The 15,318-nt window shown below is 34.5% G+C and overlaps 1 protein-coding gene across 1 annotated transcript in view; it reads left to right on the top strand.

The window, feature by feature from the left end:
- Positions 1–15,318, top strand: part of LOC140151042 (transmembrane protein 104-like) — a 39,053-nt gene that overhangs the window by 3,101 nt on the left and 20,634 nt on the right. Inside the window, 2 exon segments of the mRNA XM_072173232.1 lie at positions 3,118–3,239; positions 6,624–6,708. Coding sequence (XP_072029333.1) covers positions 3,118–3,239; positions 6,624–6,708 — 207 coding nt within the window.

The raw sequence follows: 15,318 nt of genomic DNA, 5'->3' as shown, positions 1-15,318 counted from the left end.
TTTTAAGTTATTTATTTTTTCGGTTTGGAGTGTCCCAGGACCTAGTTCCAGTAACTGTAACTCGTCATACCTAGATACCAGGTCCGTAGATGTCATTATGATAAAGACTGAAGTCTTGCTGGCAGGACTACCCAGGACCTAGACCTAAATGCTAGGATCATTCATGGTTGACCTAAAAAAAAAAATTCAAGATGTTTTTGTATTTTTAATATGAAAATTGATAATTTGTATTCATGTCATACTCTATTAATGATTTCAAAATGCATTGAATTTGAATGCATTTTGAAATCATTAAAGATCTGGAATGATAGCGTTTATGGCGTTTCGACAGTATTTTTTATGGAACATGAGAGCAGCTCAGACCTATCGAATTGCATTCTGAATATGAAGCATGTCTTTCTGATATCAAATAATTTTCATTTTTTGAAAATCACGATATAATACCAATTTTATGACAAATTATAAAAATATCATATTTTTCAATTTTTTGATATATAACAGTCCTCAAAGTAAATTTCATAAATCTAATGATCTAAGTGTATGTAGCTGGGAGGAAAAGCCGACGATCAATTGAAAATTTTGACCTTTTATATTGAAGATATGGATTTTTTTTTCCAAAAGACCTATTTTTTTGGTGTTTTGGGGAAAAAAATCCATATCTTCAATACGAAAGGTCAAAATTTTCAATTGATCGTCGGTATTTCATTCCACCTACATACACTTTAAGAATATATCATTAGATTTATAAAATTTATTTCGAGGACTGTTATATATCAAAAATATCAATTTTAATGATTTGCCATAAAATGTGTATTACATTGCTAATTTCAAAAATCAAAATTATTTGATATCAGAAAGACATTCTTCAGATACAGAATGCAATTCGATATGTCTGATGTGCTCTAATGTCCCACAATAAATACTGTCCAAACGTTCATACCCCAGCCCTTTTGAGTATGACATGAATACAAATTATCAATTTTCATATTAAAAATACAAAACATCTTGAATTTTTTTTTTTTTTTTGACAGTCTGACAGTGTTCGATTTACCACCTGCATGCCTGCACATGTACATGTATGCAGGTGACTTTGATTCTGTGCAGGTAAACTTTTAAAATACTGTACAAACTTGTGCATGTTGAATTTTAGTCGTAAATTACACACTTTGGAATCAGAAACACAATGTGCCTCTAAATCAAAGAAATAATTTTTACTTTTCATATCTGTATAAATAGTGGTGCGTTAAGGAATCCTGATGTTCAAATTTCTTAGGGAACAGGCTTATTTGATCATAGATTATCAAAATAATCTATGATTTGATGCAGTATGATCTCCTGAGCATTTTGACACCATTTTCATCCAAATCGGCCAAAAAATGAGCAATAATCATTATTATATGCCTAATTATGTTAAAGTTGTTGCTGATTTGTATGTAATTGATGTCTAGAATTCCATTTATGAAAGTTGCATAAAAATTGGAGTTGTCGTTTTCTTAAAATGGCTGTTTTACGTCCAAATATGGATGTGAGGGCGCTTTGCATAAAACATGCAAACGATCTTTTCACAAAAACAGAATTAGGTATATAATAATGATTGTTGTTGAAAATATTGATTTTCAGACCCCCCCAAGACCCCCCCTGTCCAAATACTCATTCAGTCTGATCATGAAGGTAGTAGAGAACAAGTAAGCTTGCATTAATTAAGCTCATTACGTAAGTCCTACATACATATTGTAATCACAATAGAGACAGACACTTTTGAACTAATGATCTTCGCCGATAATTTCTGCAATGACTCCGTCTCATGAGGGTTCATATTTAGTGACAAGTAAATCATGTATGCGCAAAACATGTATTATGGATGCACATACATGTACATTCACTAGCTTTTTGTTGAAATTGATTATTCATATTTCATTTAAATTACCAGGTAATATAAGAAGGTTTTTTAAAATTAATATGTTGTTCCAAAATGTTTCTAAACAGTTTATTATGGAATGGTGCAGTTAATTGTTTTAACCACTGTTTTAAACATATAAAGATCTAAAAATAAATTGCGCATTGTTGAGTTGAGGAATTCTTTCATCAAACGAAATTAATCTCAGTGTTGCCCGGTATTGCCCGGGTTGGTCCAATTTTACTTGTTTACCCAAAACTCTAACAATTGTTCCTCCCCCAAGGTTTCAAAATAAACCACGTCCTAAGCCCTCTTTTTAACTAGCCATTGAAAGAGATATAAAGCATAATGTACATCATTTAATTAATTTTCATCAAGTTAGAATGCTGTTTCAGCATATGATCAAAAAGTTGACTGGAAACCTCAAACTAGGGGCGATGCCGGTGATTATGATTGTACAATAGAATGTGTGCCAGCTTTCTCCTTCTCTACTACCTTCATTGTCTGATTTAGTCATCCAAGATTGGGGACCTCCTTCTCATCGCCCCTAACCAACGACCAGCCTCATTATCAGGGCGCTTATGTCAATCAGAGCATTAGACTGCCATACTTCTGTGGAAGCTAAAAATAGAAGCTAATTGTTATTAGGCCAAGTAAAATAAACATCATGTATAACATCTCTGCATGTACATTGGAAAGATACATTGTATGGGGTTCTCAAAGCCATAAGCCTACTCCCATCAAACTGTAATGTTGTGTAAGTCCCAACCCTCACTGATTTTTGGAGATTTTCAAATATTTTTGATATTTTTCTTATTTGCTCCCTTTGCTTTGTTTCTAAAATTGTTGTGATGTAAAGACATGTTATGAATTTCTTGGTTATCATAAATTATAAACACATTCTTCAAGCTAGGGGTAGGGCTTTGGGGAAAGAAAAAAACATTAGGAGCCTCCCCATTTTTATGATGTGTTGAAAAAGCCTTTGCAATTGCAATTTTACACAAAAATGAATATTAAATTTGTTACAAATTAACAAATTAATAAGGGCCTTCCTCACCAAATTTTGATAATTAATTTTCTAACATATACGGCATAATGTTGTGATTGCCAGAGATTTCCTTTGGTTATTTTACAATCTACATCGCTGCATCATATTTGTTTCACAGCAAACTGGCATTTGAAATTGTGACATTAAAATGTTGACTTTTGTTTATTTCCAGGTGGGCTTGATATTTGTTTTCAACTTAATAGTCGGTACGGGTGCACTAACAATGCCCAAGGCCTTTGGCCAGGCAGGATTGGTTTTATCAGGTCTTATCATCATAGCACTGGCTTTCATGAGGTAAGAGTTTTGACTTAGAATTGATTGATTGATCCATGCACATGAAATTGGAGTACCGTATTCATTCCAATAAGCACCCACCCAAGGTATTTTCAATTTGCTAAAGAGTACCTGGTCGCATGTCATAAGTTGGGTATGTAAAAAGGGTAGGGAATACACTTTTCTGAAAATTGCGATACAAATTTGATTGGCTTTCCATAACCCCATATCCTACAGCAGTGGTTGATACCTCATTTTAAGCCTAATATTATACTCTTTCAGTCTACGGAAGCATATAATTATATTATTCAAATATTCAGTAAAAAAATCACATCAGTTGAAATGAAAAAATGCCATGGGTGGAGGAGCAGGCGGATGTGGAGCAGGCGAATGCGGGAGTGTGCAATAGGGCCTATGATGTGAAAATTCACATGTCAGCATGTCAAAACTACTGGTTACTTTTTTTAAATCTAGTGAGGGTATGATGTATTGACAGCTTTGAATGCTGAATTTGTACAACTAAAACAATTACTGACTACTTAAGGTGGTACTAACCCCCTGATAAATTTTGTGACTAATTTTGCATTTTTCTCAAAAAGTAACTACACATTGGAAAGTTATGTATATTATAGGGGCAAGGAATCCAATTACTTCTCTGAAATTTCAGTGATTCAAGACAAGTGGTTCATTATGAAAAAATATATGTTAAGAAATAATGAGGTACATTCTAGCGGTACTTTTTTTCTTGTCATAAATAATGTACCGCTTGTCTTGAGTCACTGAAATTCCAGTGTAGTAACTGGATTCCTTGCCCCTATAATATACATTTAACTGTTGTTACCAATGTGTTATTATTTTTTGAGAAAAATGCAAAAATAATCACAGATTTATCAAGGGGTGTAGTACCACCTTAATAAATGTGAATCATACTGTAAAACCACTTAATTTCGCGAGGTATTTAATTTCGTGAATTTCATGAAGATTCCTGATTCACAAAATTTAAAAGTCCTCATGAATTTTCACATTGTGAATTTTTATCCTTGCATATCCTTTTGAAATTTTGCACAACTGGGTTCTGAATTTGACAACCCAATTCCAGCAACATCCATTGCTGAAGTTACCTCTAAATTAATTTTTGTGACTATATGTGACATCATTTTCATCAGGCCATCTTAATTTATAATAGTTTGTCTCAAAGCCCCCATGCACTTTAATAAAATCGCCCACTTTTTGTGCGTTATTCCCGCTGGATTGAGTAAATTCTATATTTTCCCTCTGTTTTATTATTTTCTAAATTATTTTCTAAATTATCCAACACACAAAAATCTCAGTCTGACATTGACGTGACAATTCCTTACCTTACGGAATAACTTTCTCCCTCACATTTAAAGGAGTTTATACCTTGAGATCACAGTGGCATGGACATGGTTAGGGCAAGGTTATGGGTTCGAACCCTTTCAAGGGCAGCATTTTGTCTCCTTGGGATAATACACTTTATCTCGCTTGTCCCCCTCCAAGCCAGGTGCATAATGTGGAGCTGTACGGGGTAGTCACAGCCCTCGAATTAAGGATCTGAAGGGGCATGGCAACTTTTTAGGGCAAGTTGATAATTGCCTTGGATTTTCACTGAAAAGGCAAGGCAGCACAGCAGTTTGTAATATTTCAAGAGGGCATCACGGCAACTGTTTAAAATTTGAGAAGGGCACCCAGGCAATTTCTCAAAAGTGAAGAAAACACACACAAACAGTCTGATAGATGATTTTATAATGAAGGGGCAGGGCTGGGCACCGATGGCAACTTCATTAGAGGGCATGGCAAGTGACTGCTGTCAGTAAAGGACATATTTTGAGGGCATTATGTCAGTGGGGATGGGCACCCACGGCATTATGCCATCGGTGCCGTGGGTTAATTCAAGGGCTGCATATCTGTCGCTTTGACAACTTGTATATGGCTCAAAATAAGCTAAGGTGTCATAAAAGTGTAACACACAATTATTTTTCCAGCTCTTTTCTTTTGGTCTCCAACCAGGTTTAAATTATAGTATGCACATATATCGTTCATAATACACTAAAAGAAAGATAAGTTATAGACCATTTACTTCACAAATTTAATTTTCTAGCCCTTGCGTACCTTATATTTGACAGACACAATTTTGATGATTTTCTGCAATCAAATAAAAATTTATAAAGTATTACATAAGGTATTTTGTGGTTATTTAGGTGTAGGACCTACAGCAACTGATTGTGGAAAAAATGTGTCCAAATATTACAATAAGGAGGATAAATTGTTATAAATAAAATATGTGTGTCTGTCAAGCCATAACATACATAAGATGTCTGTCAAATGTAACATACAGAATAATAATTTGGCAAAAACAGTAGTTCAAGATGGGAAATTGAATAAAGATCACATGCAGTTTATAAATCACATGTTTTAAAACACTTTTATAAACTCTAAACTATCATCATAATGTGAACATCAAGTGATTTTTAATTTTTTTAAACGTATTGCGTATGTTACTTTTGACAGACACATACAAATCTTGCGTATGTTACTTGCGTACAAATGTTTGACAGACAACACTTAACAATGGATTGTGTCATCAAAAAAGCTTCTCCTCACAAAGTGATAGTGCCACAAAGCTAGGTGGAGCTAAATGCTATGTCATGTAGCATAATTAGCTGTATCACCCTAGTTTAGCAGGAATTACAGCACCGTCTTGCGTATGTTACTATTTGACAGACATTTCAAGAAAAATTTTAAAATTGTTTTATGTTCAAAAAAGATGGCAGCCACTTACAAATTGATTATAATATGGAGAAATGAAGTTATTTACAATAGATTTACCCTTTAGTTTATGCTTCAAGACTTTGTTTATAAAAAACTGAGGGACTTCAAAATCAATCAAAAGTTTGACAGACAATAGTAACATACGCAAAGGCAAACTTTTAAATCCTTTTTTGATCTGTTAACTTATAATTCATAATGCCTCTTTCTGTTTTTTTGATTGGTTTACTGCACCATTTTGGGAAACAGGTCACATGAATTTCTATAAGGATCCATAAAAAAATTAAAAGCTGTTGAAAAAGGCGTCTCTTGGCATGTTACAAATAAAAGTGTAAAAATAGGCATTTTTACAGCTATTTTTTTTTTTTTATTATTTAGAGTGAAAGGATTTTACTTAAATTGTGTATGCTATGTCTTTACTACCTAAACTTGCCACTAAACTAGCAAATATTCCATTTCTATAATTATTATTTTAAAAAAAAGATGTCAAAATATATGGCTATAATATGACACCTTAGCATATTTTGAGCCATATACAATGTATAAATGCCTTCATTTAATCTTTATCAGTATCATACATGTATCCTAAATTGCATGTGTTTACTCTTTTCCTTGCAGTTTCATGACCGCAACATTTGTAATAGAGGCTATGGCTGCTGCAAATGCAATTATAAGATACAAGCGAAAGGAAAAGAAAAGAGAGGTAAAACTTTATTAATGGATGGAATTTATTAGAGATTATGTTCTTAAAATGAAAGAGGTTGTAATACAGTGTACTGTACTAATCTAGTTTATAATATTATGTACTTTTATCACCGATTGTACATGTATACTGCCACTTGCTGAGCATGATACACATAGAGGCTTGGGCTATTGTTATTAAAAAAAAATCAGTTTTTATTAATTGTTTTTAATTGATTATTTGTGATGTATCAAATCTTGTGTGACTGTAATTTTGTACATCATTGGTTGCATATAATCCCACTAGATTACACATTAGGTCACGTGATGAGTGCCGAAGTGTGAGACACGGCTGTGCGGGAGCTCCTGAAATTTGGATAATTTTGGTGCTTTAAGCTAATTTTCAAGATTGTTCTGCCAATATGAGTCCTCCTAAGAAGACAGATAAGAGACCTGCCTCTCCAACAAAGCCTCAGGGAAATGCTAGACACGTTAAAGCAGCAAAACTTTAAGCTTTCCTGATGAAGTTAACATGCAGAGCCAGAATACTTCCGGGTCACGTAGTCAAGATGGCGGCGCCCATGGCGATGCATCTCTCAACGAAACACTGCAACGTCAACACGATTCTACCATGTCCGCAGGTCCACCACAGTGGTTTCAAGAATTTGAAACCCGCCGGAGGTGAGATTCGCTAATGTTTTGAAAGAGTGTAGAGAAGTGTTCGAGGATTCAAGTTAGAAATGGATAATATGCAAGATGAAATCACAATGTTGAAACAAAAACTTGAACTCGCAGATGTGAAATTGGACGACCTAGAAAATAGGAGCAGACGAAACAATATTGTAATCTTTAACCTGCCTGAAGGGACAGAACAAGGTCCCGATTGTTGTAGCCTCATCGGTAATATGTTGAAGGACTGTAACATTGTTGACCAGGTCAGTATCCAACGTGCTCACCGCACTGGTAAGCTTAAACAGCCAGGTTCCAGACCTAATAAGTCACGTCCCATCCATGTTGGGTTTACCTTTTTCCAAGAAAAAGAAAAATGTCGTAAAGCCCTTGCAGATCTCTTCAAAAGTAAGACAATTGGACCATCTGAAGCTAAGCTTTTTGTGGCCAATGACTACTCACAGAAGGTGCAACAGCTCCGTAGGGCCCAACTTCAAGAACCGTCGCCTGAGAAATGAAGGAAGAACGCGTTCCTTGTATACCCAGCTACCATCAAGATTCGAGAAGCTAATGGCGTTGTCAGAGATCCATAAACGGATTCATCTTGTGTGGACTGGCACGACTGGTGTATAACTGCATTATGTGCACTTAATCGCTAACTTTCATTGGACATTCATGTATTGACTCTAATGCTTTTGCAAATGTTTCATTAAAAATAATACATGGGAATGCTTTGACATGATTTTTTGCTAAGCCGGTGAGGTGAAACTAGTCACAGTTTGGTTTTTAGGCTCCGTTTTCACACTCCGGGAGTTGTTCTGAACATCTTTTTTTGTGCACTTTATTGGAGAAGGAAAACAACATGGCTGTGAAAATTGACTGTTACTCCTGTATGGCTTTTTTGCCTGTGATCAAATATTTCAGGCTGTGTGCACATTTTTGAACTGATTTGAACACAAAACTGTATTCCATTGTTTTATCTGCTTGTACAAAAAAAAAACTTGTACATTCTTTGTTTAATTATGGACACTGATATTTGCTTCATTTAAATGTATCTCTTTTTTAGTCACTGTTTTATCCTTGTTTACAAATGTTTGGAATGGGCGGAGAGATCGACGGGGCTTTGGGGATGTGATTGGCTTCATTTCTTGCTTGGCTGTTTCGTGTGTCAGGGGCTTTGGTGGGTGTTTGTGTTTTGGTGCCTTATTTTTGCTGGTGGCCCCTTGCACCAATTGTGATGCTAATCACGTTTGAAGCTCTCCGTCGATCTTTTGGTTTGTTCCCATTTGTGTGAGTGGTATTTTGGAGGGGGTGGGGGTTACTCTAAATATTTTTTTTAAAAATATTTTTGTGCCTACCAAATAATTTTTTTGGTATAATTTATTGATCTATTTATTTATTTGTTTATTTATTTTTTGGCATGTTTAATTGTGTTCAGTGTGCTCTCTTGATATATCAATCTTAAAGATTGTGCTGAGGGAGGGGTCTAAGGTTGGATTGAATTTGCTATGGAATTTTGTGTGTTTATTTAATTTTTACGTCTGGTTCCTCAATCTTGATTTTGACTTTTCCTTCACCCCAATCTTTAAAAGCCATTTAAGAGAGCGCATGACCTTCCACGTTTTGCTTTTTTTTTAAAGATTATAAAAGCAAAACAAAAATTTTAAAATGATAAATTTTATTTTGTTTCATTTTTAATTAAAAATTTTTTCTCAAATTTTTGGGGGCTCCCGTTAGGCTTTTTCCTTGGGCATACCGACTGGTTGGAACTGTATTTCATCTTGAAGTTCTTACCATTTTTTTTTTTGTGGGATGTCACGGATGGGTGTTAGTTGTTTTTGTTGTTGATGTTTGTGTTGTGTATGTGTCGTCCATCTTCTGTGTGTGTGGTGTCCGTCTGTACTGTTCTTTCCCATCTCTACAAATGTGAATGTGAGTCATGTAGACTATGGCAATATAATTGTAATTTTTGGGAGCTATGTAATAATTCTTTTATTTGTCTTAAAGAGTCTATCTTAGTGCTGGTGTGGAATAATAAGCTTCTTAATTTCCATTTAATGATTCAGGTCCCTGTTTATTATGAAAACATGCTTGAATGTTTTTGCAATTCAGATTTGTGTAAAATTGTGATTAATGGCTCTTAAATTTTCCACTTTTAATTGCAGAGGGTTACAGGATGGGTTTAAGCGTAAAGCTGTTTTTAGTTATTTTCATAAAAAAGGTGATGATATTATTTTTCTTCAGGAAACGCACTCGTCTGATTCTAATGAAAAATTCTGGAGTTCACAATGGGGTGGTCATTGTTGGTTTTCAAGTTTTGCTTCCAGTAGCAGAGGGGTTGGAATTTTGATCAAGTCTAATCACAAAATTTCTGTCAATACTATTGAGAGGGACCCTGGAGGTAGATTTCTTATTCTTGATATTATAATTGATGGTTTTAATATGATTTTAGTGAACATTTATGGGCCTAATAATGATGATCCTGAGTTTTATTTTGAGGTTTTTTCTAAACTAGACAATCTTGACTCGTCTCGGTTGGTGATTGCTGGTGATTTGAATGTTGCTTTAGGCCCGCTTGACTACCGTGGCTCATGCCCAACTCATAGTAATAAAAATGCTTCCAAAGCATTGAGTGCCCTTATGGATGAATTCAATTTGATTGATGTTTGGCGGAATGAGCATTCAACATTGCGTGGTTTTACAAGGCATCAAAAAAATCCTCCTGTTCTTTCTAGGCTAGATTACATTTTAGTTTCCTCTAATTTAGCTGATAATGTGAAACACTCTGAAATTGTCTGTGGGATTAAATCTGATCACTCAATTGTGAAATGTAAAATTTCTATTAATGTTCCCCCGAGAGGCAAAAGCTATTGGAAATTGAATTGTCATTATCTCAGGCATGATGCAGATTTTGTGTCTTTTATTAAAAACAAAATTACTGAATTCAAGGATATCCATAGGGATACTTCTTGTAACCCCCATATCGTGTGGGATGCTTTTAAGTGTACTGTTACTGGCCATTGTATTCAGTATTGTAGCAGAAAGAAGAGAGAAAAAATCAAAAACAAGCAGGAGATTCAAACTAAAATTGACCAAATTAATAATGAAATCTCTAATGTTGGTCCTGATGCTCCACAGCAGCTTTCTGATTTACTTGAACAATTGGATTCATTGAAAGTGGATTTAAACAAAATTGTGGATCAGGAAACGGCTGGTTTGATAGTTAGATCAAGGATTAAGTGGGCAGAGCATGGTGAAAAAAGTTCCAGATATTTTTGTAATCTTGAGAAACGTTCTAGCGAGAAGAAAAATATTAATATTTTGAAAAAGGATACAGGCTCCATCATTTCAGATCAGAAAGATATTCTCAATGAATTACACTCTTTTTATGAAACCTTGTACACTTCCAAATCTTCTCCTAGCAATAAGGATAATATAATTTCATATTTAGATAAACTTGATATTCCCCAATTTATGGATGAAAGTAAAATAAGCTGAATAGGCCTATTTCCAAAGCTGAAATTTTAACTTCTTTAAAGTCGTTGAATATGAATCGTAGCCCAGGCTATGATGGTCTGCCAGCTGAGTTTTACATTGTTTTTTTCAATGACATTTGCGACATGCTTTTAAATTGTTATCACTACTCTTTTGAGCAAGGTTTCATGTCTAGTTCACAACGCAATGGTGTGATTACCTTACTTCCAAAAAAAGATAAGGATCCTCTCTTTGTGAAAAATCATCGCCCTATTTCGCTTCTTAATACAGATTATAAAATCATTGCTAAACTTATGGCTAACCGTCTTAAGTTTTTTTTGCATGAAATTATCCATGATGATCAAACTGGTTTTATGAAAGGGAGGAATATAGGCAATAATGTTAGAACTATTATTGATTTGATTGATTATTGTGACTCAAATGACATTCCTGGCTCTATAGTATTGCTAGATATTGAAAAAGCATTCGACTCTGTTGAGCATGATTATTTGTTTAAGGTCTTGGAGGCCTTTAATTCTGGCTCAGATTTCATTCAGTGGGTAAAAACATTTTATTGTAATAGGAGAAGTTATGTCAGTAATAATGGGTTTCTCTCCGAAGGTATTTCTATGGAACGTGGCATTTTTCAAGGCTGTCCGATTTAGCCTCTGTTGTTTCTTTTGCGCTATCGAAGTGCTGGCAATTTCAATCAGGAACAATGAGAATATCAATGGCATTAAGATCGGGGATGTTGAGAAAAAATTGAGTCTTTTGGCTGATGACACAACTTGTTTTTTTGCATGGGGATTTTGAGTCATTTAGAAATTTGTTTGATTCTCTTAGGACTTTTGCTGGGTTATCTGGATGCAAGATAAATATGTCTAAATCTGAGGCTATTCATATTGGTAGGTTGAAGGGTAGTGAATTTAAGCCCCTCAGCAATGAGGGTCTTGTATGGAAAGAGAATACCTTTAAAACACTTGGTGTTAATTTTTCATTACATGTGAATGCTTTGTATGAGTTAAATTTTATTCCTAAATTGACGCAAATTCAGCAAATTTTGAATTGTTGGCGTTCAAGAAGTTTGTCTTTAATTGGTAAAATTACTGTGATAAAGAGCCTTTTGCTGCCACAGCTTTTATACTTATTTTCGGTTCTGTGTATTACAATTCCTAAGACATTTTTTAAGAGATTGAACACTTTGTTTTTTAAATTTATTTGGAATGGTGGGAATGACAGGGTTAAAAGAAATTATTTATTCAATGACTACAGTGATGGAGGGTTGCGTATGATTGACGTTGAGGCTTTTTCACAAGCTCAGAAATTAGTCTGGTCAAAACATTTATTAGATCCCAATTATGATAGCTTTTGGAAATTTTTAGAGACACAGGTTCTTAAGGTATTTCATCGGCAGGTTCGTTTTGCATACCCGCATACTGCATATTTTTAGAGTTTCTTAGTGGCGAGTATATAAAATATAAGCTACTTTATTTGGAGAGCATGTTTTGGAGATGTTGGTACGAGCTTTGTGGTGGTGGCGTGCATGGAGAGGGTGGATGGGTGTGAACTTCCATTTATTTGTTGATATTTTTCATTTTGTTAGGTTAATGAGTGTGTTTTACTTTGTTAAAATAACTTGAAAAAATAAAACACCCCAAGATATGTAGTAGATGCACTGTCACCTTAACAGTTTCACTGGACTTCCCCAAGGCTACATAATTATCCAAACAGACTTTAAACACTTTCCTTACATGTTTATGGTTTATCCAGTACCATTTCCTTTTGTATTGATAAAAATGTATCATTGCAAACAAGCAATGTATTATATCATTTGTTCTCAACCTGTAAATTAAACAGGAACTAAACTATACTGATGAGTCCCTTTAGAATTGAATAACAAAAAGGGGTCACCTTTTATCAAATGTTTACTATTTATGAATTGCATGGCACCATTGTATGCCGAAAAAATCAACGTTTTTGGGTCTGGTACTCTCCCTCTGAGATTTCTGAGATTTGCCAGATTTTTTTAATTTTTCAAAGCTTCCTACATTTTTTTGCAGTACTCTAAGGAATTTATCCCTCATAATCTCATATTTTGAAAAAATTTTGCATTGAAGTAAAAACAAAAACCCTACCTAATTTATAGTTCATGAACACTCATTCATGTAAAAAATTACCATACCACGTTCCTGTGTTCCCTATTAATAGGCCTATGATACTAACTTTTTCTCTCTGGTTAATTATACCCCTCTCCCCCTTCACCAAATGTTAGGGCTCAGGTTACTGCTAGATTTTGAATACAAACTATTTCGAATAAATCTGGATTTCATAGTATGTCCCATCATTCAGTGTGACATTCCACATTATACCTGTACCGGGGTATAAAAAGCACAGACCATCCAAAGATAGGCATTATGGGATATGATGTCACTAATCTAGATCTACACTTACGGTAATTGACATAAACAATGTATATTTTGTTGTGTTCCAATATCTGTGGTTTTCAATATTTGCCAAGGAGGCAAGGACAGACATGTGCTAAATAAAATAGTTTATGTTAAGGTGATGCTGACTGAATCATTTTAGACTGATCGTTTTTCCAAATTGAGATACAGACACCCAGAAAATTAATTCACACTCATGACACATTCATGAGCATTGTACAGTCATTCATCAATCTAATTAGCATCTCTCACAAATTTTGAGATGTCTGCCCAAGGATCAAATAAAAGTGTTTATATCATGTGGTTATATTTTGTTTACGATATATGCCCAATCAATCATGCAACATTTGATGCTTACAACTCACCACAAAGAAACTCTAAAAATATGCAGTATGCAGGTATGCAAAACGAACCTGCCGGGTATTTCATAATGATACTACAGTTTTATGGAAAGCTGATGCACCAAATTGTGTTCTTGCTTTGCTGAAAAATTCACAGTTAGCTGAATCCCTCAGGGTTTGGTATTTGTTCAGAGATAAGGTGAAAGAGAACCTTGGGTACAGTGACTATCATCTTCAGGATTCCATTTGGTGGAACCGAAAAGGTGCGTCTTAAAACTAAGAAGTTCTTTTTTATCAGGATTGGTTTGAACATGGTATTTGCACTCTGGATGACCTTAATAGAGGTCATAACTTAGTGAAAACATTTGAAGATCTTGTTATGGAATTTGATATCTCTATTAAGGACAGAAGGAAATACAACTCTCTTATGAATGGTATCTTAATTGATTGGTTCTACAGTCCCAAAACGGTTCAGGTGAATATTTTTGATAACATAGTTGCTACTTTGTTTGAAAATGGCAAAATTACCAAGTATTCTTACAATATTTTGAAAGCAAAGTACAGTCCTGTAAACACCGAACTATTTTGGATTGATGCCTTGAATCTTGAAGACGATATTGAATGGAATAAAATTCATGATAACAACTTTACTTGCAGTATTGAAACTCAGATGAGAGCATTTTACTTTAAAGTTTTTCATAGAGCTGTTTGTACCAATAAATTTCTTCATAAGATTGGTAGAACTGATTCTCCATTTTGTTGTTTTTGTAAAAAAAATGATGAGACCCTGGTACATTTGTTTTGTGAATGTGAAAAAATTACTTGTTTGTGGGATAGCTTGAGTGCCTTGATTGAAAGTAAATCCGGTGAGTGTTTTGGATTCTCAAATTTTCAGAAAATGTTTGGTTTGGATGTTGAAGAATCTGAGCACAAAAATGCCATCAACTTTCTTGTTTTATGTTTGAAATATTATATTCATAGATGCAAATTTCAAGATGTCAAACCTAGTTTTCAAGCTTACAAGAACATGGTGAAAGTTAAATTTGGCACAGAATATAAAATTGCAGAAAGCAAGGGAAAACTGGGTAACCATTTTAAGAAATTTTCCTTTGATCTTGGTTTTTAATGGAATGCAATTTTCTTTTATCGTGGTGTGTTTATATATATTTTTACCCTTTTTTCATTTTTTTTTTTTCTTGCCATGGTGGACCATGTTATTTGCACTGTGAGATGGGAAAGTTTTCAGTGTTTTGTTTTGTCACTTGTCCTGCATGTTTGTGTGTTTGGGGATGGGTGGGTGCGTTGATTGTTGAGGGGGTGTTTGAGTCTGAATTTTGTTTTTGTTTAGTTAATCCCTGGTTTTGTTTATTAATGCACTCGTAACCAACATTATTTGTTTGATCTTATTATGCATGTTGTATGGTGCTGATTCTGCCCAACCATGGCAGGGGGACCCAACAGTTGCCTTTGTGTTTTCATGCTTTTGCTGGGCTACCACTTCTTTTTCTGCTTGCCTTTTCCATCACTCTTGGTAGCGTAGCATTTGCTCTTTTTTATTATTTTTTAACCGAGGTATTGGTTGGGTCCTGTTGTCGTGGTGGGGCGGTATTTTTTAATTCTCATTGTCATAATCTGATTGTATCTTTGCATATATCTTGGTTACCGTAATTAAGATGGGGTCTGGTGGACCATGTCTGTATGTTC

This window comes from Amphiura filiformis, chromosome 4 (genome assembly GCF_039555335.1).
Source record: "Amphiura filiformis chromosome 4, Afil_fr2py, whole genome shotgun sequence".
Taxonomy (NCBI): domain Eukaryota; kingdom Metazoa; phylum Echinodermata; class Ophiuroidea; order Amphilepidida; family Amphiuridae; genus Amphiura; species Amphiura filiformis.
Note: the sequence above shows the minus strand (reverse complement) of the source record. Positions and strands in the feature narration are given on the sequence as shown.